This window comes from Martes martes (genome assembly GCF_963455335.1).
Source record: "Martes martes genome assembly, chromosome: 4".
Classification (NCBI taxonomy): domain Eukaryota; kingdom Metazoa; phylum Chordata; class Mammalia; order Carnivora; family Mustelidae; genus Martes; species Martes martes.
In genome coordinates, this window is record NC_137891.1 from 138,486,109 (window position 1) to 138,513,003 (window position 26,895).

Here is a 26,895-nt window from a genome sequence, read left to right on the forward strand (position 1 = left end):
AAGTAACCTCTGCATGAGGGTGGAGAACGAGGAGGTGGGGAGAGGGAAGGGAGGCTTATAATCGGTAGGGAAGGGACACCCATTTACAGAGCAGCATTATTCTCTGAGCCCCCACGTGCTTCTGTGTGTGTGTGTGTGTGTGTGTGTGTGTGTGTGTGTCTGCGCGCGCGCGGATCTGTGTTTACCGGACGAGGATTGAGGCCGAGCTGGAGATGGGAGCATCAGAGAAAAGGCCCAGAGGAGACATCCCTCCTGAAGATCTTGGCATTTGCATGGACTTGCCTTGCTTAATACTAACCTTAACACTTTTTAAACAGTTTTTTCCCTTACACCCTGGTTTGTTTAGAGAGACAAAGACCAATAATCTCTTTTGCGTCGGAAACTTTCATGAACATTTAAATAAATACTATTCTTACACCTTAGGACTCAAAATCTGCGGGTAACCAAGTCCAGCTTAAACCTCATGGGGCCATTTTGTACTTACTTTTCCTCCCGGGAATGGAGAGTTTTGTCTTGGTGGGGCCAATCTGGAAGAAGCCTCAAACGCCATTAGATCCAGTGCTTTATTTTACCTTTGTGGAAAGAGGCTCAGAAAAGGTAGCGCTTGCCAGCTTTTTGGAGGTTGGATTACAGGCCATTTACACCTCATTGTAGCTGCGAACTACTGCCCCTTTTCTATTGCTTTTTCCTAATTTTCAAAGACTGAAAGATAAAGGGGTTCCCCTGGCTGCCTGAGAAGTACAAATTCTCACCACCACCACCACCTTTCAGGATCCCCATTCAGTTTACCTTTTCAAAACTGTACAATGAAATGTGTTATTGTCTCAACACACGTTTATCTGTGAAATTTTTTCTAGCCCCTCCCATTTCTCCTCATAGATGGAAGGTACACTTATTAACAACATGGTGTTGCTAATATCCAGCTCCCTGCAGACCCTTGCAGGTCCAGAATTCCACGGTGCTCTGCTTTATACCGGCAATCTACTTAAGATTGTTGAGAATTTTTTCCCTCTTTTGAGTATCATATTCTTTCTAATACCTGTTAAAGCATTCAGGGAAACTGCCTATCAGTCAGCCATATGCTGGAAGCCTGTCTTTTTTAGCTTCTTTACCATAGTGCGAAGCTGCTCTCATAAGAAAGTTCAGGCTTTCCACCCACCCCAACCCCCAGCTGATAAGGATTTTCTGTGGGGTCAAATCTCCCCATTTCCCTTTCTGTTCCCAGGCATCCATTAAGTGTCTGAAAAGCCATATATAAAGGTTTGCTGGAGCCTTCCAAGTCAGCCTGAGGCCAGTCCCACAGAAGGGAACTGATTTTGGGAAAAAGTGACATTATCTAAGAGGTGCAGCTTGGTTTGAGTGCCTTAGGCTTAGCGGTAAGAAACTGAAAGATGGTGGGAAGAAAAAAGATGAGGTGTTTGCTCAGGGGTAATGTCTGGAATCAGAAAAATGCAGAGATGGTATTCGTCCCTAAATTAGGTTCCTGGACTAATTTCCAAGTGTGTGGGTGGGTAGAGAAGGTGGGGTAGAAACTCTTCCCATACAGCACCAAGCAATTCTCGGACACCAACAGGGTATCCTACAATTCAGATCAATTTTGACCCTATGTACCTGGAAATAGCATCAAATTCCACAGGCTAAGGGTTTAGTCCTACAAGACTCCACACCTCTCACTTTCTGACGCCAGTCACAGCCCGGTTCTTACCTATGCTTCTGACCTACCTTGGACTTGAGACACCAGTTGTTAAGTCCGGGTTGTTACCTATATTTCTGATGACTGACTATAACTCAGCGGTTCCCAGGACCTCCTCCTGTTTGATTAATTTGCTACAGTAGCTCACAGAACTCAAACATTTTGATTCCTAGATTACTGGGTTATTATAAAAAGCAATCACTCAGGAACAGCCAGATGGAAGAGATGGATAGGGCAAGGTGTGGGGAAAGGATGCTGAGCATCCATGCCCTCTTCAGGTGTACCCCTCTGTCCCCTGACCTTCTGGGTTATTATGGAGGCTTCATTACATAGGCATAATCAATTAAATCATTGGCCACTGGCAACTGATTCATCCTCCAGCCCCTCTCGTCTCCCTGGAGGTCATGGGGTAGGACTGAAAGGGCCAACCCTTTTAAAAACGTGGGTGGCTCAGTTGGTTGGGCGACTGCCTTCGGCTCAGGTCATGATCCTGGACTTCCAGGATCAAGTCCCGCATCAGGGTCCCCAGCTTTTTGGGGAGTCTGCTTCTCCCTCTGACCTTCTCCTCTCTCATGCTCTCTCTCACTCATTCTCTCTCAAATAAATAAATAAAATCTTTAAAAACAAACAAACAAACAAAAAAACATGGTTGGCTACATTGGCAACCAGCCCAGATCTTTCTTTCCAAAAGTCACCTTATTAACAAAAGACATCTTTATCCCTCTCTACACTTAAGGAAATTCCAAGGGTTTTGGGAGCTGTGGCCAGGAACTGTGGATGAAGTCCAAATATATGTAAGAAATATATTTTGCTCATCTAAATGATCAGATATATACTTCTTATAAGTCATAATATTGCAATTCCCAACAAGGTTCCTGGCCACACCATCTGTCCTTTCCAGTTTACTAAACAGTCTAAAAGAGAAAGCCTCTTTCTAAAGACTTTAACTATCCCCTGAGAATATCTGATTTTCTTTTGCCAGCTGGTGTACTAAAAAATTGTTCTTCCACTTAACCATTCCATGTTTCCTCAAGAATAAAAGAGTCACCAAAAAAGAAAGTAAAACCTTAGAAGCTGAATCCTACCCCACGACTTGGATGTGGAAGATCCATGTCCTCTGTCATGCTGCCTAGGACTTCAGTGAACCCCTTTAGATGAACTGTCATATTCTCTCCTGGCATTCAATCCCCTCACACTATGAACTAGGTTATATTATCTCCATCTTGCAGATGGGAAAACTGAGGCTCAAATAGTAACTAGTGCATAGAGAAGCTGCAATAAAACCCAAAACCATCCAACTCTACAGGCAGATAGTCAGCACTTGTACTACTCACTCTAAATCTATTGTAATAATTAGAAGAACAGCAACCTCCTATGTTTTACAGGGCAGTCAAACCCATTTATTCATTTTCATTTTCCCTTACGTATCTATTAGCAACTGGCATTCAGTTTACACAAAATATTGGTTGAATTAACAAAAATTAGTAAGTTCACCATCCACAGTACCATCTCTCCCTATCCTACAGAAAAGATCTAGCTTCAGACCCCAGATCTGGGTAAATGCCTCCATGATGTGAAATTTACAAAACGCCCCTCAGAACTTTTTGAGAATTAAATGAGAAACGTGTGTCATAGCACCTAGGGCCATGCATGCAAGATAGACCCCATATGCTCTGGGGTAGGCTCTTGAATCAGTGCTTAAGTTAAATCCATGGGTGATGCAACCACTGAAATCAGCAACGTTAGTTTCCCTCCCTAACTCTCAACCACTACTTCTTTCCACACAGCCATTCCCTTTACAGAACCTAAAATTCAAATCTCTGCCATTTTAAGCGGGCAGATCTCTGTCATTCCAAAGATATAGAAATAAGGGCCAAAGGCACAAGTTTCTTTGGAAGCTTTTTTCTATTTGTGTTATTCACTCCGCATAACCCAGGGCTTCACTGTAATTCCGGCACCAATAGTGACCTGCAGTGATCTACTTTGTCCTACAGACTCTCAGTAACAATGACAACAGCTCTTATTTCATGAGTACTCACTTGATAGCTGTTTATATACGGTCCCTAATTCCTCCATTACCTCTATTGTACAGGTGATAAAATTAAGCTTTAGTTTAAGAAACTTGTCAAATATGACAGCCCTTAAGTAGAAAAACCAGGATTTAAATGCAGTCTTCTGATCTCAAACCAATACTGTACCATTATGCCAAACACCATGATTTATCTTTAGAACAACCAAAACCTATTTACTTGACCTAAATTCGCTCATAGATGTTTCCAGCAGGGAAGTGTCTTGTTGCTGTGATTAACTGTTTCTGGAATTCAACATTTGTGTTCACTCCATACACAATGGTGTTTCATCAGTGTCATACCACTCCATCAATCCAACTTGAACATTCTTCCAGACAGAGACAGTACAGGGATGATTCAAATGCCTTTGATTTGCAGCATGTGCTTCCAAATGAACATGCTACTTCTATACTTAAAGAACTAAAATAGAGTTGACCCTCGAACAATATAGGTTTGATCTGTATAGGTCCACTTATACATGGATTTTTTTCAATAAAGACAGCATGGTACTGTAAATGTGTTTTCTCTTCCTTGTGATTTTTGTAACATTTTCTTTTCTCTACCTTATTTTATACGAATACAGTATTCTATAATACAGAACATTATACATTATACTGTATTTTATATATATATATATATATATACACACACACACACTCACACACACACACACACACACACACAAAATATCTGTCAATCAACTTTATGTTATCAGTAAGGCTCCTGCTCAACGATAGTAGGCTATTAGTAAAGTTTTGGGGGGAGTCAAAAGTTATACATTGATTTTTGACTGCATGGGGGGGTAAGAAACCCTAATCCCCTCACTTTTCAGGGGTCAGCTGTAACTGTTTTTGATAAAGTCCCAGACTCCCAGGATTAATTCCTTTGCTTCAGCATACAAACACAGCTTTGAATATCCACTAATATTCTATCTAGGAGACCAGGATTTCTCTGCTGATTCTTTTTGAAACATAGTATTTACAGAGCATGATCCAAAGTAAGTGTGTGTGTGTGTGTATGTGTGTGCATGCATAAGGGGAAAGGGTGGGATGAGGGTGGTTAAAGTATAAATCCAGAAATCCTCTCAGATCACATTTTGGTGCAAATGTATTAGATGCTTTTCATATTCTTTTCCCGTAACTTTTCTTAAAAGTGAATCATGTCAGAAGATATAACTCAAACTTGTCATTAAATTCCTGTAAGTGCAAAAATAACTTAGGTTTCTACAAATATTTTTGAGCCTTTTAATATACATTACAAATATTTTAGACCAATCACATTTTGTTGTGTGTAACATATTTACAAAACAAAAAATATATTACAATAAACATGAATGAAACAGTGAATCTGATCAACAACAAGCTTTGTCACAACCAGATATTTAAAAGGAATGCAAAAACCTGTTGGTCTGCATATGTTAAGAGTTTTGAGATAAATAGGGGTCCAGAATTATAATGTATCTGGAAGAGAGATGAAGGAAATCCCAAATTCAATAAGTTAGGTAAGATTCTTTCTCATTGCTAATTACATAATGTTTAATGATGTTTTATACTGTGAACATTGATGAATTACCCAAACATGATACAAAGCTAATATAGTTCTATCATTTCAAAATGTACGTGACATTCACATAATATCCTTTTAATTATTATCATTATATACTGTAGTTCACACAATATCTACAAATGTGAATGAGAAAGAAAAAAAAAAAAACCAGGTCACAGCAACATGTCTCACATTCCAGTTTTAAATAAGACAAGCACATACTGGGTCAAACATTATTTCATTATACGTTAATAAATAACACCTAGTTTGTTATGGTTACCTTGAACAGTTTACAGCTGTATATTTAAAAAAAGAACATTTTCTGCAAGTTTCACATTGTCAATAAAGAGTAAAATAAATAACAAACATAACAAAAAAGGAAGAGAAAATAAGTGAGCAAGCAAGAAAGAACAAGTTCTATATAGAACATAAAGTATTTTTGACATGCTGCTTTTCTGGTACAGTTTGCCACAAGAAAATTAAAATAGAAACAAAAAATGATTGTCTTTTAAAAACAACTTCTGAAAGCTTTTCACAATATTGAGCACAAACCTTTTAAGATTAGCATGGAAATCTTTTTGCCCATCTGCTTTGCACAGATATACTATGCACTTTGTGTATGTGCACACCCAGAGAGACTTCCTGAAGTCACAGGATAGCACTTGCTGAGCCCTCAAAATGAGAAACAGCCAAAATGCTGGACTGAAATCCAACCAGTGTGAAGTCTGCAAAGGTCTCCTTCTGGCTTTGCTTTCACAGATGTCCCTGTGTGTATGCTGTTCTGTGGACCCCCAGCTACTTTGAAAACAATAAACCCACTGTAAGAATCCAAGGATCCAGTTTCAATAGGTGGGAGGAGGACACGGTTCCTCCAAGCAAATCCTGACAAGCCCCCACCTGACTTGGTGGGAAGGTGAGCACAGCTCTCCCCCTCCCCCACCATACCCCGCCACTACGCCCACCTCATTACTCGTGTTCAGTGTGGGTTTTCTATGCCCTCAGCCCAACCGCTCACAAACCTAGAGGACAGGGACTCCTTACCGGGTATCAGGCCTGATACACTGTGACTGTGCCAAACCGCCTCGCAACCTATTTCCAACTAAGAACATTTTCCTGACTTAAGCAAAAGGAAGAGCATGAAGCCTTATGGCAAAATTGTAAATTTCTTTCCAATCAGGTTTAGAGTTGAAGTTACATCATTAAGACATTTTCTTTAAGCAACCACAGTTTTCTAAAGGGAGAGGAAGGTAGCAGCCCAACTTTCTGACCAGGAACAAAGATTCCTATCTCCACAGTGTCCCTGTTTTCTTTACTCAGCATTTCCATTAAGTTTCAGCTTATCCAGGAAGAGTTGGCAATCACTGGATTGTAATACAATCACTTCCCACAGTTCGAGTTCTTTTACATGAGTTAGTCCTCTTGACCAAAAGAAGTATACAGTATTATGCTAAAGACCATTGTAAATTTCCATAAAAATAAAATACTCAGTGGTTGTGTTCCTAGAATCTATGTAAAGCCATGGCTCAAATTACATCTTTCCAAGAAAATCTAAAAACCATTAGTTAAAATCCATCATGTAATCCAATTAGCATAGCTTTTGCTCATTATTCCTGTTCTCAGACAATGAAATGGGTGTTATGCCTTTGGTGGCCTCTGTTTTCCATTTCCCCACAAAATGCTGAGTCAGCTCCCCAGAGGGCAGGCTGGAATCTTGTAACTCTACAAGGTCGTCTGACTAAAAGTTCCTCCCCTGCTTTGGACTTTTTATAGTGGGGACTTGAGGAAACAAACATCCACAATCCTTATCAGTGAGGAATTAATTCACAAGTAATTTAACAGTTTAGTACTGGAAACATGTTACTGGAGTTTTGGGTTCACCTGTGAAAACTTCAGAATTGTGACGCACACTAAGCATTAGCACAGGTCTGCTGCAGAGATGGAAAAGCTCATAAATTAATACAAGGGCTTTTGACCTTGATTTTCAAATTCAGACCAGGCATCATTGAGCTCCATGAAAATCATCTTTGCATATTGTTCATAGGGTTGCCCGGTAGCCTGTAGAAAAAAACAAAACAATGCATTACATACTACAGACCAAAATTTTATTTGTATTACAATTTTCACTGCTAATAGGGGGGCTCCAAGTAATTGAAATGTTTTTCTATTAGGCCATTTCTCTTTTTATAGCTCAATCTATGTGACCCTAATGATTATGGCCTCCCCAGAACTCCCTCCCCTTAGGCATTGACATACGGAAACAGTAGTCCGTGAAGGAGTAGATACAGAGCACTTACTGAGTAGTGAAAGATGGACCCATTCTCCAGAAGTACTTACCAATGACAAAGGCTCAGGACAGCCTATCTATAATTGACTGTATTACTAAACTCCTCTATTTTCCAATTTCAAAAAAAAATTAAGTTCTTGGAGACCCATAACATAGGTGTAGGGTTTGTGTATTTTCCTAGGTTCCTGTTCCTCTTTTTCTTTTGATTCACTGAAACGCATGTTTCTGATTAATTCTTCAGACTAGTCACCAAAAGTACGGAGAAATGAAAATCAAATATATGAAATTCAAGGATGTGTTCCCAAGTGGCATTTCAACCATAGCCTCACAGGTAACAGGGCTGGTATAAATAAAACCAAGTTTGTCTATATGACAGCAAGGTGATTCACTTCTGTCTAAGAGGTTTCTTCGTCTTATGAGGATTTCAACTGGGGCCATGCGGTAGTTTCTGACATTGGAGAGCACCTACATGTGTATGTGGTAGTTTCTGACACTGGAGAGCACCTATATGTGTATATACTTCCATGAAAACATAAACTGGCATCATCAACAGAATGACGATTTTAGGTCTATTTTGAATACTTTGTTGATTCCCACCAATTTTGCCAACTACATGCGAAAGCTTTTTCCCTAGAGTTGCGGCTAAACATACTGCCGTATCGCTACAAGAGAAAAATTTTCCTCTGTCCAGCTCTTAGCCCACCCTTACTATTATAAGCCAGGACACAATTACATCCGATCCCTAAAAATTACTCGGCAGTAAATCATACACCCAGTAAAGGCCCCTCATTCCATTGTTGTGTTGTATTGTATAGTTTCATTCCTCCTGCTTCATCAAGGGCAGGTTATACTCACTTTATCCGGGTGCACCACCAGCACAGCCCTCCGGTACACCTTTTTCACCTGCTCAGGTGTTACCAGGTCCGCCATGCCCACTGGTTTCCACTTGGTCTCCCCAGCCCACAGCACCGTGTGCATTGTGGACAGAAGTGCTCTGATATTTCTCTCTTTGCCTTCAATCCATTCCAGAATCTGTCAACGCAGAGGGAATTAGGAAATTCAAATGTTTCAATCCCCAAGGTCTCCATCAAGACTCTGGAAACCCCTCCTGCCTCAGCGACATCAACTACTTGGGGCTCAACTACTTGGGACTCTCTGCATATGTTTAAAAGCCTGCTCAGGACTTTCATACTGTTTGCCTTTGCCAGCTTGAATTCCTTCCTCTTTGCCCAACCCCCAGAGTTAATCCCTCTTCTAAAGCATGGACCCCGTGGGGGCACACCCATGTCTACTTTGGTCTCTGCTCTCTGCCTCTGTCTAGTGTAGTGTCTCACAGACAGACACCAAATAAATACCCCTTGAAAAAAAGAACACATTTCTCTGAGCTAATCCCTTGAGCATGTTTCTATCATAATATATGTGATACTTTATAGAAATCACCCGTCTGTTTGTCTTTCTTTGCCATTACGCAGAGTTGTTTGAGAAAAGGTACTGTTTCTTATACATCAGTGGAACTCAAGAGCCAAATAACATGCCTGGTTCAAAATACAGCTCAGAAATTATCAAATGAATGAATCCAAGTAGTTATATGAATGCTCATAATCTGAATATTCTCAGTTTGAGCAAATGAGGTGATTACGTTGAAGGGTTTATAAGAATGCACCAGCATTTAGCACATAATAGATGCTCAGAGGGTATTTGTTGATGAGTGATGGCTTAGCCAAGGTGAAGGATGGCTACTATCCCAAGCAACTAAATACTTTGTACTAGCTAAATAACCAACCATATTTAAAAGACTTAAACCACTTTCTTTCATAGAAAACTGTCAGAGTTTGCCTAGTGAACAAACTGAGATTAAGCACAGAGTTATTGAGATGAAGCACAGAGTTTTGCAAGAAAAATGAAACCTCTGTAGTATTACATGAAATAAAAGGCAAGCACGCAAACAAAGGATCCCATATTGCCCTCAAAAGAGCATCCAAGGGGCGCCTGGGTGGCTCATTGGGTTGAGCCTCTGCCTCGGCTAGGGTCGTGATCTCGGGGTCCTGGGATCGGCCCCGCATTGGGCTCTCTGCTCAGAGGGGAGCCTGCTTCCCCCTTTCTCTCTGCCTGCCTCTCTGCCTACTTGTGATCTCTCTCTCTGTCAAATAAATAAGATTAAAAAAAAAAAAAAAGAGTATCCAAGGATCTACAGATCTTAAACAAATGTTCAAATTGTCTGGAAATATGTTACATTTTTTCAAAATGTGTAAGATGGACTGGCTGTGCTAATCCTGGTTCTGGAAACCCTTTAATGCGGTAACAGATTAGAGCACCATCTCCCAGTTAGTTCTAGTGTCAGCATATTTTGTCAGGTAGGAATTCAACCTCTCATCTGTGAGAACATTCCAGTTCTCTTGATCTTTCTACAGACCTGTTCTCCACTACCTCACACAATTTATCCACGTAACCACCCTTTGGTTTCCAGGCTAAACCAGGAGTACCTGGTTTATAATTGTTTTTTTAATGGGGAAATATTCTTTTTCCCCAAATCCAATGCTACCTAGACTTCTAGAATCAAAACAGATAAAAGTAGAACTGCTCTGGTGGAAAGTGGAGGGAAGCAGTGAGGAAGCCAGGAACCAGGAACACTGATGGCTCCACACCCCTGACCTTGTCACATGACTGTCACACCAAATAATCGCACTGGGCCAGGGGCTCACTCACCTTCAATTTCTCAGGATCCATTTCCTTAGCCATTTCCTCCTTTCTCATCTCAGCTATTGTTCGAGGCCCTTTTTTGTCTTTGTGTGCATTGAAACCTTGACCAGAAAGTAAGTCTTCAAAGTCAGCTGCTTTTTGTTTCCCTTCTGCAACAGAATTTTTAAAAAAAATCATTATAATTTTACTCTTAAACACAAAACACTCATATCACTTAGGGTCTCATAACACTTAGGGTGTTATGAGACCTCATAACACTTAGGGTCTCCAAGGTGCTTTCACATGCATTAATCTTCTTACTCCTTATACTTACCCAATGAACAGGGTATGGGACTCTCATGCCCATGTGACAGATGAGGAAAATGAGGTCTGGAATGTAAGGGCCTATTTAGCCAGAGCGGCCCCACCTTGGTTGAATAGCCATTTTGTTGTTTATGCAGTAAAACTTAAATTGACACCCCCCCCTCCCAGGGGAACTTACTTAAAAGCAAGTCCGGGAAACCAGTCCCAGGTAACAAAGCCCAAATACAAGGGTGGGTCAGGTCAGGTGGAGATAACAGCCCGAATGCAGGGATGAGTTGGGTCAGGTGAAGACACCCAATCAGTAAAGCGAGCGTACTGTCTCCCTAGCTACCAAAGAGTATGGGCCCAGCCTTTTGGGCGCCAATTCTCACCAAGGTGACAGGCTAGTTCAAATGTCTACTATAGGGTAAATCGCAATTCAATTGGTCACTTATGTGTGACCTAGCATGACTGTGCAGCTTTCTCTGTATGTTACAATCTCATTCGCCACCTGTGTGTGGCCAGGCCCAACCACATGGCCTTTGCTCTATAAAAGTTAGTCTGTGAGGCAGACTAACTCTCTGTAAGGGGCGGCCCCCACTGGTCTGTTTGATGGTGGGTTTGATTCTTGATGCTTGGCGTGAAATAAAGCTTTGCTTGACCTTTGCTTTGTATCAGTGTTGCTCCTTTGACAAGGGACCCATTATTGGAGGACCCAGCAGGAGAACCTAAGAGATTTGCCCAGAATCATAGACCATATCCATGGCAAAGTTAGGACTCCAGCCTGGATTGTTAGACTAAATCCAACTCCATAACACCTTTCCCACTGTATCATCTTCTCATAGCTGAGGATACTTGTGATGCACACCCCCCACCCACCCCAGTCATACAACTAGTTAGTATCAGCGATGTGACTAACACCTGAGTTTAGGTACTTGCAGTCCACGGATGCCACTGCTTTCCTGCCCACACCCAGCTGACAGTCTGAGTCCCGCACAGTGCTCTTTTTCACCAAGTCTGCTTGTGGCTTCACAATCCTTCTTAATGTTTGGAGAGGCAGCCTAGCATGGCGGCAAAGAGCAAAGTCTCTGGGGCTGGGCTCCCCAGACTTTAATCATAGCTCTGCCACTTACTGGCAATGTAATCTTGAATCAAGTCAGTTATCATGTGCATGCCTCAATTTCCTCATCTGTAAAACAGGGATGGTGTTAACAATACCATTTACCTCATAGGGTTATTGTGAGAATTGATAAGTTAACATTTTAAAGGGTTTAGAATAGTGCCTGACTATTTAAATGTTTATTAAATTAAAACAGAACAGAACCCAAACACAGAAATCCATGCTGTCAATGCCCATCAGTCAATGCTGGCATGTGAACTGAAACCCATTTGCCATGTCTATACTGTAAGACACACGCACCTGCACATGCACATGCTAAAATGTAAGTGCTCTGAGATGATGGTATTTGTCTGTCTTGTTCACTGCCATAATGCCAATGTTCTCTACACTGAAGATGCTCCATAATTATCTGCTGACTGAAGCCAATCGCCTTACATCTACTCAAAATATAAAACGGAGGGAAAGCCACACGGCTCTATGGAATTGTCAAAGCAATATCCACTGCTAACCAAAGAACAAACATGATGTTACATATTCCCAACAACAACAACAAAAATCCCTGTCATGTTATTATTTTGAGAAGGCACCTGTGTCATATCCAGTAGAGTGTGACAGTTAAGAGAAGGGGTTCTGGAGCCACATTGCCTGGGTTCCAATCTTGCCCTTGTCACTTAAAAGCCACATGGACTTAAATTATTTATTGCCATCATAGATTTTTTTTTTTAATCTACAACATGGGGTTGGTTTTGAAGACCATATGAAATAACATATGAAACTGGTTGGAATAGCACCTGACATACAGTAAGCTACAGTTACTAGAAAAAGCAGAATTTCCTTTCCCATGTTCCATAGAGAGAAAGGCCTATTTCCTCACCATATCCCTACACATTTAGTTCTTGAATATGATCAGATCAACTGAAATGTAAAATACATTATAACAGGCTGTTTAACAAACTCAAATTTAACCACCCCTGCTAGGCAAAATATATCATTTTTTCCTTGTTATCAAGAATCCCATTCAAAAAAAGAAAAGAAAAGAGGGAGGCCTATCCAGAGTATCCTCTAGCCTTAGCTGTTGGCCCACTTTGTGTTCTTTTAACTTTCTTCTCAGAAGAGAGGAAAAAAACCATCATAGAAAACCGAATGATCTCAGAAACATCCACCAATCAGAGCACAACCAAGACTAAATGTCCAGGACAGACACCGTCCTCTAATCAGGATCCAAGGGCAAATATGAACAGTGTCTGTAAGGCTCCCAAACTTTCTCTTCTACTCCCTCTTCCAAAGGAATAATAGCTTCAAGAACCAGCTACCCCTCCATTCACATCCACTCAGTATTATTTAGTGCCTACTAAGCTAGGTGCTAATGATAACATGACACAGGCCCTGCTCTCCATCCAGTCTCCAGGTGGAAAGAGACAGACAAGTGAACTAGCAGTCACAAAATGACATAAGTGTTAAGAGCATGGTAAACCCAGGTGCTTCAGGCACAGAATGAGAGGTAGGGATCATGGTGTGTCTCTACAACTATAAGATTCACTCAGAAGTGTTCTGTCTCCTTCGGACATACATACACACAGGTAGTATGATAATACAGGCTACCCTCTGGTCAGGCTACACACCATCATCCTTACCCAAATTAGCTGATCCTTTCCCACGTTCACTCTGCCCCCCAGGCATGGCTGAGAAGCTCACGTTGTAGTTGGGTCGGTGCTGGGGAGACGAGTGGGGGATGCTGGTCTGTGGCTTAGACTGTGTCTGCTGCCAGCTGTAGCCACCTCCCTGCTGCCACCCTCCCCCCATGGGCTGGGGAGATGCTTTCTGCGGTGAGCTAAGAGGTGGAAATCCTCCACCCAATCCAGTTGGTGTGGTGGGTTTGCTGGCAAATGAAGAACTACCTACGGAAACAAAGAGAGAGAGAGACAGGAATGTTATTTTGAAGAGCCTTGTCCCAAGTTACTGTTTTCAGTGACTTTAGTGGAAATTACTTTGACTGATAACACAATTAACCTTCCTAATAGTTAAAGAAACTGCAGGTATGTGTTTCCTTTAATCTCCACAGTGACATTTTTAGGTATGTATTAATATCCGCATCATTTTCTTCAGATAAACAAACTGCAGTCCAGAGCAGTTAGGTGATTTTTTTCCAAGTCACACAGCCAGCAAGTGGCAGAACTGAGAATGGAATCCAGGTCTTTGACTCCAAGCCTGAAGAGCCCCAGCTTTTCCCACTGTGCTGTCTCTTCTCTCCCTCCCACCTTCTAAGCACATTCTGTTTTCTTCACCGGAAGAAAAACTACGAAATGAAAAGAACAGAGAATAAAGCGAAATATGTTCACTCACTAAGGTACTACTTACATGTCAATGATCAAGATTAATCATTGTTTGTTGTTAAGAACAAACATGGTTAGTGCCCAAGAGTAAACAAAGATGCTTTGAAATTTCACAAGTAGGTTTCAATTTCACACTTCTTGCACTTCATTGCAGGAGAGTAAACACAGCCAACGCTATGACAACTTTGAACCAGGCAAAGGATCTTACTCAAGCTTAAAAAAATGATTATTAGTTTGTGCCAGGAATCTAAATAGAATTCTGATTCCACAATCTCCTAACTTTTAAGTACTCACTGCGTACATGCTGGGCTGTTTCCAAAATACAAAGACCAGCTGTGGCTTGTGTTTAAAGAGGTAAAATGAGAAACTGGAATGTAGTGATCTTTCATGCACCAAACCCAAAAGAACAGTGATAATAAAATAACTAACATTTATGTACAAAATACGCTTGTGTATATTACTGCTTTCAATCTATACAACACTCTTAAGGAGGTAGACAGTACTACTGATCCCCCTTTATAATTTTTATATTTTAATCCATAAGTACTTATTTTTATATTTATTTTTATTTTAAATTTAATTAACATATAGTATATTATAGTATAGGTAGAATTCAGTGATTCATCTGTTGCATATAATACCCAGTGCTCATTCCATCAAGTGTCCTCCTAATGCCCATCACCCAGATAACCCATCCCCGCACCCAGCTCCCCTCCAGCAACCTTCAGTTAGTTTTCTATAGTTAAGAGTCTCTTACAGTTATTCTTCCTCTCCGATATTCTCTTATTTTTCCTTCCTTTCCCCTATGTTCAACTGATTTGTTTCTTAAATTCCACATATGAATGAACTCATATATATATATTTGTCTTTCTCTGACTGATTTCTCTTAGCATAATACCCTCTAGTTTCATCTACATTATTGCAAGTGGCAAGATTTCATTCTTTTTGATGGCTAAGTAATATTTCATCATATATCTATACCACATCTTCTCTACTCTTTCATCTGTCGGTGGACATCTGGACTCTTCCCATATTTTGGCTATTGTGGACATTTTGCTGCTATAAACATTGGGGTACATGTGCCCCTTCAAATCACTATTTGTATCCTTTGGATCAATACCTAATAGTGCAATTCCTAGATCATAGGGTAGCTCTATCTTTAACTTTTTGAGAAACCTCCATACTGTCCTCCAGACTGGTTGCACCAGTTTGCATTCCCACCAACAGTGTAAAAAGGCTCCCCTTTCTCCACATCCTTGCCAACATCTGTTGTTTCCTGAACTGTTAACTTTAGCCATTCTGACCGTTTTCTCATTGTGGTTTTGATTTATATCTCCCTGATGCCAAGTGACGTTGAGCATTTTTTCATGTTGATCCCACTTTAACAATGAGAAAATCCGAAACTCAGAGACGTTTCCTGACATACTCATGATCACACAGCTAGTTAACAGTGCTGGGGCTTGACAATAGGGACTCTACCTCCAAATGTCATGCTCATTTGCTGCACCCCCATTATCCCTAATTCCTCCCCAAATCTCTGAGCCTGTCACTGCAAGTTACCCCTTACTGTCTCTTCTCTTTATAGGCTTTTCCCTTTATTCATCTAGGACTCCTTCTTCCATCCTCACTGGGAATGCCGCATTATGGACACTATGACTTGGAGTCAATCTGAGTTTGAGTCTCAGCTCTATCACCCATTTATGAATGCATTTATTCATCCATCCGTCTAGTCATTCACCATCCATCCATTCATTCATCAGTATTTATAGAGCATCTATGTGCCATCTCCTGTGCTGAGCGCTGGGGACACAGCACTGGGAATATGATCTACAGAGAATCCTTGTTCTTCTGAAGCTCAGTGAAAAACTTCAACTCATGGAGCCTCAGTTTCCTCATTTGTAAAACCAGAACTACATCTATATCACAGGTATACCATAAAGACACGAAGGCTATATGAAAATATTTCACAAACCCTGAATTAAGTGAATTAGGAGGCATTACATATTATATTATGATGCAAGTTCATATGCCCAGTATACACCAGTACATCATAAGGGCTCAATAAATACTTGGTAATAGGAAAAGGTAATAACAGAAGCTCTGAAGCTTGGCATTGCCCCATGTCAGTGGGTAACTCAGAGCCTGAAGCCTCTTTCATGAGCCCCTGTCAACAGCACATCAACATACACCTTAGACTGGGTATTCATTCTGCACTGGGATTTCATTTTACAGCTTAAGGATGCTTACTATCTTCCTTCTGAAAAAAAAAAATATATATATATATGTGTGTGTGTGTATATATATGTATATATGAATGATAAATTCAGAATATGTATATATATATCCATATACATAATTTAACATTCAATAAATATGGAAAAGCCTAAAAACTTTTAAAAAAAAGCTTCCATATTCCCATTACACTGCCATTTATTCATTCATTTATAAAACACTATCGAGCATCTTTCACATGCTAGGCTACAGACATGGTAGTGAAAAGGCAAATGCTGATCCTGCTCTCAAGGGGCTCATCAACATTGTAGGACTTTCTGATGCCTAATCTTCCAGAATATTCTCTACCCATGTTCAGAAATTTAATTTTTAATGCTACTGAAGCAGGGAACTGACAAAAATGTAAAGCAGCAGCTAAAGCCAGAGGCCACTGCTATGCTCATTAAAAGCAAAAGCAGTGGTTATCAGCCTTGGTTGTGCATTATAATCACCTAGGGAGCTTTTAAAACTCCCTATACTCAGGCCACAGCCAGACCAATTAGATCAGAATGTCTACAGGACAAACTAAGGCACTGGTGTTCGCATCAGAATTGCTGAATGTGAAAATATCTTTAGGAGAAGGACACTGTCTTTTGCCTTTTCTGAATTGCAACTATGTAATTTGGAAGTTTCATTTTAATCCTCAAAGCAATTGCCAGGGTGTCAAAAATTCTGGCTTGTAGCCCGTGCTTATGACCTGTTCACTGTGTGGCTTTAGAAAAGTCACTTAACTTTCCTAAATTATGTGACTTGAAAAATAAAGAAATTTAGGAAACCAGTTTTCCCAGCAGTTGTAAGAATTACTATCTTTCAAAACTGGCAAAGAACTCCTGAACTCCTCCCAGCAGTTTTGTTGTTGTAGTGATATGGGTGTAGCTATTCTGAAATTATTTTTGTTGTAGGACAGTTAGTGTTGTTGAGATCCAGAGCAATGGAAGTCACATATGCAGAATAGGGCAAGGTACAGAAGAGTCCCGCGGTACTAGATGGGAATTTATATTTCAATTACGTCTGCTCATCTTCTCTCTAGCTTCTGAAAGGCAGAGCAATGACACTCACCCCAGTACCAATGAACACCCTTGGCACACGGACCTTGGTTTCCAAATGCCATTCTCCACAAAAGGGAATAAGGATTCCTTGGAGAATGACTGATTTTAGGACTGGGGAACAAATATTTCAAGACAAGCCTGGAGCATCTTATTGTGCCATAAAGAAAGAAGGTTCTCAAAAACTGATGGACACAAGTGGAAAGGACATAGGAAAAAAAAAAAAAAGAGTTCTCACAAACCAAACTAAATCTGAGACGTGAACGTTACAGAAAGTAATGACAGTAATGAATCAAAAAAGAATCCATTGGGGTGCCTGGGTGGCTCAGTGGGTTAAGCCTCTACCTTTGGCTCAGGTCATGATCTCAGGGTCCTAGGATCAAGCCCTGCATCGGGCTCTCTGTTCAGCGGGGAGCCTGCTTCCCCCCCTCTCTCTGCCTGCCTCTCTGCCTACTTGTGATCTCAATCTCTCTCTCTGTCAAATAAATAAATAAATCTACATAAACCTTTTTAAAAAATCCATTAGTCCAATCTGATGAGAGAGAAAGAAAAAGAGACTCTTTTTTACAGTTGAATGCCAATTAATATACACAAAAACAAGGGCAGAATCAGTTAATCACAATTTCACAACCACCATAGTAATAACTGCTTCAGGCAAGAATCACTAATGACTGCTAAAACCAGTAGCTAAATCAGATGGAGAATAAAATATTCTCAGATAGGATAGCCTCAAATTATCTCCAGATTACTCATCAATTACAAAGGGAAAAAATGGTAACTTTGTAAAGAAGAAACCTGGCAGACACCCCTTAAAGCAAGTGATCAAAGTTAACATCAAACGCAAATTGAGACTCTCACCTGGCCTATATCCCTCAAGGATCAATGTCATACAAAGGGGGGGAAAAAAAAAAGAAAGAGAGAGAGAGAAAAGGGCAAAGGAATGATTCCAGATTCGTTTCTAAAAGGACATGACAACTAAATGCAGAATGTGAGGCTGGAGTTTTAAAAAGAATCTTCTATAAAGATCACCTCTTCAGAGAGGCCTTTCCTAACCACTTGATACCTAAAATAACACCCCAGGCCATCCACCATTCACACGCTCTTTGCTTTTTTTTTTTTTTCTCCCATATGCCTTAAGAAGGCGTTTATGAGTATGAGCTCCAGAGCTTCAGGGGGTTGAAACCATGGGACTTGGGTGTGTTACTTAATCGTTTGTGCCCCAGTTTCCTCATCTGCAAAATGAGGATACCATTACTGAGGAGATTAAACGGAATGATACCTGTAAAACTCTTAAAATAATATTGTTATTTTTTATTATTTGATACCATATTATATATTTATTCATTTACTGTTTCTTTCCCTTTCTAGAATACAGGTTTTAGAAAGGCAGGGATTTTGTTTCGGTTTTCTTTGTGTGGTTGGTTTTTATTAAGACAATGTTAGCACACAGAGGGCACTTAAATAGCTGTGGAATGGATAAAAAATGAGCAGTGAATAAGATTTTATTTGACACAGAATTTCACCTAATGTTACTATTTTAAAATTCAAAATGTATATTAAAAAGGAAAAGGAAAGAAAGGAATATGACTTTGAGAGTTCTTAAAAGAAAAAAAAAATCTAAGGAGTGTATGATGGAAGGTCAAGGTTCTGACACAATTACTGGCAAAAATGGAGTCAGGCTCTCAACCCCTGCAGACGATTAAGCTCTCAAGCTTCAGAAGGGCTCTCTCTCTCTCTTTTTTTTTTTTAAGATTTTATTTATTTATTTATTTGACAGACAGAGATCACAAGTAGGCAGAGAGAGAGGAAGGGAAGCAGGCTCCCCGCTGAGCAGAGAGCCAGATGGGGGGCTCGATCCCAGGACTGAGATAATGACCTAAGCCAAAGGCAGAGGCTTAACCCACTGAGCCACCCAGGTGCCCCAAGAAGGGCTCTCTTGAGAACCTAATCTATCAGCATGGCCAATTCAAAGCTTTGTGTCTGGGATACTCTATCCTTATTTAACTCCGCACTACCCAGAGGAAGAAGGGAAAAAGAGAAAGAAAAGGTTTCAGGGCATCCTAGTCCAAAGAACCGCTCCTTAAAAAAAAAGTTCCTTGGTGAGATGGTTTGAGAACCCTGCAAACTGTATCCTTTTGGGGAACATCACCATGAACAGTTATGCTCAGAAGCTTTTGCAATAATTAAAGTCCAATAAACTTGGTGTTCCAAAATTACTTGCTCATGGAACACTTATCTTGCAACGATGATTAACGTATGATGAAAAACACTTTGAAAATACTATAGAGAGTCTATTTTCTGTATGGAAATTTACAAACTGATCAGAGAGCACTATAGGCAGTGGAGAGAAGACGGATGCCAACGTGAGGGTCTCAGGGGTACCATCACAGGAAGGCCTGTGTGATGGGCCCCATATGGCACATATCTATGTGACCAGCCTTATTGTTCAGCATTTCCCTACACATTCGTTACCTCTGCTGAGCCAAACTCTGTTATCAGGAGCTCCTGAAGGTTCTGACTGTACTCATGTTACTAATCCAAAATTGGGCACTGGAGAAATGGTTTACTAGCAGTTGATTCCAACCAGTATTTGAAGCCTGTTTTTTTTTTTTGTTTGTTTGTTTGTTTTTTAAAGCCCATCTCAGATTTTAGAGTATTGGTTAAGAATACATACTATTTCAGGTCCCAGGTAACGATACCAGCTTGTTGGAAAACCAGAGACGTAGATGTAAGGCTTTGTAGCCAAAGTAAATGCTACTTATATCTTAACCTGCTGAGTTCATACCTAGTGTCCCAAGGTCAGCAAAAGGATCCAGAGTCTGTGGTTTGTTTTGATGGGTGGGTGTGCCATGCGAGGATCCTGTTGGGCTGGTGGCAGCTGACTTGCTTCCCACTCCAAAACTTCCTGAAAAGGAAATAAAATGATTGAAAGTGAGTTAGTCGTCGAGGCTAAATTCTGCAATTCAGAAATCCAGAGCTACGGCTTATCTTGCTCTGAGGGCAAATCAGGACAGAGTTTGCAAGTACATTAGAAGTTGCTAAACCTTATTTCTCCAACTTAAGTGAAGAGCGGCTTGGAACAGGGACAGGGAACAGAGGAGGCTAATGTCATTTATTGGCCATCCCTGGGAACTATTATATCCAGTGTTTACCTCTCAGGTCACCTGATTTCATTCTTTTGTATGAAGTTTGGAGTCAGGCCTGGATCTGATTTCTGGCTCTGTTGCTTCCTAGCTGAGTAATTTGGCATGTTGCATAACTTCTCTGAGATTCAAAATTTTCTTTTGGTTAAATAAGGAAACAGCAACTGCTTCAAAAAGTTGCTGTGATAAGCATATAGTGTGTGTGTATATATGAGTGTGTGTGTTAACTTGCATAGCACTGGAAATACAATCATATAAAATGGCTCTCAAGAAATACCATACTAGCCATAAGAAAGAGAATTTATTTATTTATTTATTTATTTATTTATTTATTTTTAAGATTTTCATTTATTTGACAGACAGAGATCACAAGCAGGCAGAGAAGCAGGCAAAGAGAGAGGAGGAAGCAGGCTCCCTGCTCAGCAGACCGCCTGATGCAGGGCTGGATCTCAGGACTCTGGGATCATGACCTAAGCTGAAGGCAGAGGCTTTAACCCACTGAGCCACCCAGGCGCCCCAAGAGAATTTATTTATTATAGACAAATTCAACACTAAAACAAGTCCTTTGTTAAGAAAGAAGACAACTCAGATTATTCAGTACCTACTCTATGCCAGAAAATTTCATATAAGCTATTTCATTTGAATTTGCACAAACTGTGTGGGACAAGAATTATGAACCCTATTTTACAGATTAAAAAATGGAGGTTCAGGCTTATAAAAAATCCAAGTGCTTCTAAGTGGCTAAGTTAGCTATATACCCAGATTTGCCTAATTCTATTTTCAAGACACATTCAGCAAATGAAACTGGGAATAGTTAAAAATAATGTATGAAACACACTACTATCATGTCACCAAAGGCCGTGTGAAAAGCTCCCCCAGAAGGTGAGTCTTAGGAAATCACATAGGTGGGCTATAATACTCTGCAAGTACTCATGACAGCTCGGGTAAAGGATTATGCTTTTAGCAATTGGCTAAATGTGCACGAAAATAACCTGCTGACTTTTACCTGGTTTGGTATGCCAGTCCCAACCTCCTGAAACATCTGGCTGAATGTTCACAGCAGGTGTACTAGAAGCTGCAAATGGGGAGAAGAAAAAGAATCATAACAAAATAGCTGAGAACCTGCTTTCCTGAGTTCACACAGAAAAACGCTGTCCCTTACATGAAGCCTGCATGACCTGCCAATGTTCCAAGTGATTCGGCTCCGCTTCTGAGCTCTCCCAGATTCTGCAACACTGGTATTTTTGTGCCTTCATCTATGGTGACTTACATGACAGTTTGGTAGAACCCATATACTGTTTGTTTCTCTTCCTTCTTTGGCTTACCTATATTTAACTTCCATCCACACTTTGAGTTATAACTACACATATGTCTGGTCTCCATTAAATTGCTAGTTCCTTGAAGGTAAGAACTATCTTATTCATTTTTGTGTGTTCTACCTCTACATTTAACACAAAGTCAGTGGCCAACAAGAAAAGGTAAAAAGAAACTTGCACTCCATTTGCCTTAAGTTGGTATTAATAAGTGTATGAGAGCTATGATTGGCTTAGAACTAAAATTTTGTTTTCCCCTTTGCTATGACTGAATGGAGAATGATGAGTCAATCAGAGCATGCATTGAGCACTAACTATATACGTCACCTACTATGCCAGTGTCATAGTTCATTATCACTCAAAACTAAATTACTGCAGTTTTGAGAGAGATCATTCTGACTCCTCTCAAAATTCCAAAGGTAGAATTTAAAAGAAATGTTCAGCTACAGAGAATCAGGTATATTAGAGGAATACACATTGGTAGAGTAAGCTTTTTCCGAATCTATAAAATCCAAGTAAGAAACAAGAGACCATAAGAAAGAATTTCTTTTTAAGGCACCTGTAGGTTCTGTCCATAAAATCAGTGAGTAAAATGCAAACATTAAACTTACATGGCAAATAGTATTAAACACACACCACCACCACCAAAAGAAACATCAAAGCACTGAAATTACCATTACCAAGGTTTGTTTTAGTAACAACTAAGACATCTTGTACTTTCCTGTCATTGAGTTAAAAAGAACATGCCCTTATCAGTCATAATAGTTCTTTCCTTTCTATTTCTCTTCTACCATAATAACCCATGAAAACTGTGGTGGAAATTAGACAATTTTGCTAACATTTGCTGTTTGATTTCCTTTAAACTCTGATCTTGGTCTTCTACACAACTAGGATGTAGAAATAGGTGTTAGAACTTCAACCTTGTTTTTTTTTTTAATAGTGGAAAAATTTATTATTTAGATTCAGCCAGCTGGACTCAGTTTAGATGATCCCAATTTTGTTGGCAACATCCAAAGCATCATAGTCAGGGGCCAGTCGAACATAGGCCTTCTTCTCTCCATCAGGTCTGATCAAGGTGTTGACCTTGGCCAAGTCAATGTCATAGAGCTTCATCACAGCCTGTTTGATCTGGTGCTTGTTGGCCTTGACATTCACAATGAACGTAAGTGTGTTGTTGTCTTCTATTTTCTTCATGGCTGACTCAGTAGTCAGGGGGAACTTCATGATGGCATAGTGATCAGCTTGTTTCTCCTGGGGGCGCTCATTTGAGAATATTTGGGCTACCTTCAGAGACACAGTGTCTTGGCTCATTACAATGTAGGTAATGTGAGGATCTTCTTTTTTTTGTGACTGTGGACGCCTTTCAGCACTGCCTTCTTGTCTTTCAAAACCTATGCTTTGGCTTCAGCTTTGGGAGGGGCAGGGGTTTCCTTCTTAGCCTTTGGCGCCATCTTCATGAAAGGTGAACTTCAGCTTTGTTACTGATCAAGCCCACAAGTCCTTATGACCATCCACCATATGTAAGGCACTGCACTAGGGAACAGAAAACTAAAAGACATTGTCTAGCCTCAAGAAATGTAAAATCTGTTGAAGATGTAGGAACATACAGATAAAAAGGTAATCACCTCGTATTTTAAATTTCTATTTCTGCCTTTCGTAATGGTTATCTACTTTTTCTTCCAATAATATATCCCAAGTGATTGGTATCTTCAGAGTAGATATTCAATAAGTATCTGCAGAACTCAACGGCAAGATTTCTTGATTTTCAGAAGAGATTGGTGATACCTTGTAGAAATCAGAGGTGGGAAATCTAACCTCTCAGTCTGACCTATATGCTATCCTGTATGAAGATGATGCAACTGACCCACTAACAGTGGAATAACTGTTTCTCCAGCAAGGTAGTGGAAAACTCTTTTCAGTCACTGTCATGACACAAGTTAAAAGAAGAAGTATAGTGACAAAACAAAGGGGTGCTAACTGGCCGAGAGTGGGTGAAAAGCATCTTCTAACCAGTAGATTATATTAGGCTAGAATGGAGAGAGCAGGAGGGAGAGGACATGAGGTCACAGCACTGGGGTGTGAGAGCACATAGGGCCACAAAGGCCATTTTGATGACTCACTCCCTCTCCCTGCCCCCTGCCCCCTCTCCCCACTCACATACACATTCTAAATAAATAAATAAATAAATAAAATATTTTAGAGATTAACTAACTAATTAATTAATTAAAATACGTTCTTACCATGCACTGTAGGTGAAGGACTTCTTGTAGGCTGAAGAAAGGGGTCACTGGAAGCACTGGACGTGGTCAGAAAAGAACCCAGCAGATCCTGACCTGATGGTTTAGAAGGTCCTCCAAATGGGTCAAAGGCGGCACCTAGACGATGGAAGGAAAGCCGTGTTTCTTGGTCCTGTGAGTTCATTCATTAAATTAATACTGAAGAGCTGTCACGAGGATGAAGCCTGCCTCCTGGGCCGCTCCACAGGCTGGTCCTACCCTTACAATTTCCCCCAGGGCCAACAGTGGAACCTGAGGATTCCGGACTGCACAGGAATGGGACTGGCATACCAACGTCTTAATGGATAAAGAAGGACTGTAGATTTATCTGCTGGATGATCCATAAATACCATCAATGAGGGCCTCGTGGACCCTCCAGAAATGACCCGCAAAACCACGCTGGGACCAAAGGAGATGCTCTGTCAACAGCCTGTGTTCATACTGAATGTATTAGTGGACAAAGACCAGGCAGACGAGCTCTGCTATCAAGGTGAACAGTAGAAACCCCCACTGACCAGGTTTTGCTTAACTTCTGTTTTGTGTTTTTTGTGGTCTCTGGCTTACTTGAAAGTTAGAAAGAGGAGAAAATGAGTGTTGCTATGTCACTCAAATGCTTTCTCAGAACACCACCTCTCAATAACTTGCTAGAAACCAGGTGCAGATTTAGTGAAGTGAGGAAAAGTCTGTGAATGTACTAAGACGACCAGAACAAAGCAAGAAGCTGAGGCCTCCGGCAACAATATAGCAAAACCAACGTTGTATCATTTCTCAGGGCTTATACTGCCCTTCAAAGAAAAATACTTCAGCGGATTCTCAGTCTCTCCCTGCCACATAGTAGTATCATCTTCATCCCACAGGATATTAAACGGTTTCAGAAGGCCAAGTCAATCAATATATTTAGCCTCAGTTTCATTATCTACAACCTGAGGCACAGGTTTAACTCATATCTCAAAGATCCCCTGTAGCTCTGACCCTAGAATGTAACTATCTACACGGGACTGTGATGAACTGAATCACTGAAAGTCACACAAAGTGCGTGGCCTTGGAACCTGACTGAGTACTATGGTGTTTTTGGATCTTGCAGACTTTTTTTTCCCGACAGATCTTTTATTCACTTTGTTGAGTAAGAACTAGATAAAGGGAAGCCAGATAGAGAGGAAACGGCCTGAGATTCAGAGCACCTGGGTACCAACATGGCCCCATCAGTCACTGATGTAGAAGCTGGAGACTCAACACCCACATTCTATGATTTTAAGACTCACTCTTACACCGAACACCTCCAGCTGAACGACTATAAGTGAACATCACCCCGAGAGCCCCCTGGGAACTGCAGAATTAGCTTGGGGAAGCAAGTTCTCACAGGTTACCACAGCAGTGCAGAGCTGAGGAGTTTCTCTTTACTCTTCCTAACGTGATGTCATCTTGGTTCCTGGAGATGGTAAGAAGGGGCAGCTAAAACGCTGACCCAGCTACATACAGTGTCTTGCAAATTTCAAAACACTGCTGAGGACCAGTGGTAGGTTGAGCCTGTAGCAATGAGCAGAGCAAAGCCGAACCACCTGGGAAACAACGACCCGGCTACAGTCAGCAGTGCTGCTGCCTAAGTGCCTTGAATGTAGCTTTAAGTAACCAAGTACTTCTCTGGTACCCAAAGTGCATTCAGAAAATCACAATTCCAGGAAAACTAAGAGAGAGCTCTCAAGTCAAATGGCCCAGTTTTGGACCTTGGCCCCGCCAGTAACGAGCTGTATAAATGTATGCTACTAATTTGACCCTAAGCCTCCATTTCCTTAACTCTAAAAATAGGGACAATAATAGCACCTAATTACCAGGTTTTTATAATAACTGAATCCATGTTTCGTGTTAAATTTCATGTTAGGCAAACGGTAAGTACTCCACGAATATTAGCTGTTATTATTAGCAACAATGTATCATTCTACATCTCCAAGCAGAAGTCACTAAAGCAGCTCAGGGATTGAAGCTTTGGGAGAAAAAAAAACAAAAACAAAAACAAAGAAAGGATGAAGAGCTCACTCTTACACTGTCCTACCAAAATGGACAACATTCCTATTTCCTCTTATGTTCTCCATTTAACTGGAGATAGAGACCTCTAAGAGGGAGACCAGGGAGACCAGAAAAGTCTCACTGAGTAGGAAAGTTCCACACTGCCTGCTTAGCCCCAAGGTTACCATTCAAAACTGAGAGGTACAGCACAACATGGAAAACATTACCTTCTCCCACTCTCAGGGTTGGAGACGCAGACGTGGAGGCGGCAGAGCGGCGTGGTGTCGACTGGGTGGATGCAGGTCCACTCGGATGAAACACGTCTTCTACCCCTGACTGGCCAGCCTGGGCAGGCCCGGCCGCCCCTCCACCCCCAAACAGGTCACTCAGCAGTTCAGAATTGGTGGGAGGCGCCACTGGCGGAGAGAAGTTCTTACTCACTGCAGCCCCTTCTAGGCCCAGAAGGTCCACGTCCTCGGGGGGTGGAGGAGCAGCTGGCTCCTGCTGCTTTTTGCTGGGCTTTTTAGCTCCATGATGTTTGTCACCACTGGCATTGCCATGTGGACTGGACAGAGTCAGAAGTTCATCATCCGACTGCTCGCTTTCTGGGTTCACTAGGGCAGCGTGGTCCTCTTCACAGAACGATTTTTCTGATTTCTGATCTAAGGAAGGCAAAGATGCCCATAATTAATTAGTTACTGGCCACAGGACTATTGGTTTTAAGGAGAGAGAGTCAGTCCAGAACTCCAGAAAGAGGAAGGAGCAGGCCTGAGCAAACAATGTTTTCAGACCCTTACCGATGGCCATCGGGATGTA

At 41.0% G+C, this 26,895-nt stretch overlaps 1 protein-coding gene and 1 pseudogene across 2 annotated transcripts in view; both read right to left on the reverse strand.

The window, feature by feature from the left end:
- Positions 1-4,999: 4,999 nt before the first annotated feature.
- DNAJC6 (DnaJ heat shock protein family (Hsp40) member C6) overlaps positions 5,000-26,895 on the reverse strand; it is a 139,015-nt gene continuing 117,119 nt past the window's right edge. The window contains exons 12-19 of the mRNA XM_080801782.1: positions 26,307-26,741; positions 24,040-24,174; positions 21,493-21,561; positions 20,129-20,248; positions 13,328-13,591; positions 10,298-10,440; positions 8,447-8,623; positions 5,000-7,362 (exon numbers count right to left, since the gene is read on the reverse strand). Coding sequence (XP_080657908.1) covers positions 7,261-7,362; positions 8,447-8,623; positions 10,298-10,440; positions 13,328-13,591; positions 20,129-20,248; positions 21,493-21,561; positions 24,040-24,174; positions 26,307-26,741 — 1,445 coding nt within the window. The 3' untranslated portion in view covers positions 5,000-7,260. The remainder of the gene's footprint in view (positions 7,363-8,446; positions 8,624-10,297; positions 10,441-13,327; positions 13,592-20,128; positions 20,249-21,492; positions 21,562-24,039; positions 24,175-26,306; positions 26,742-26,895) is intronic.
- Positions 22,781-23,250, reverse strand: LOC308341779 (large ribosomal subunit protein uL23-like; annotated as a pseudogene). The gene has a single exon. The product of its transcript is annotated as a large ribosomal subunit protein uL23-like (transcript).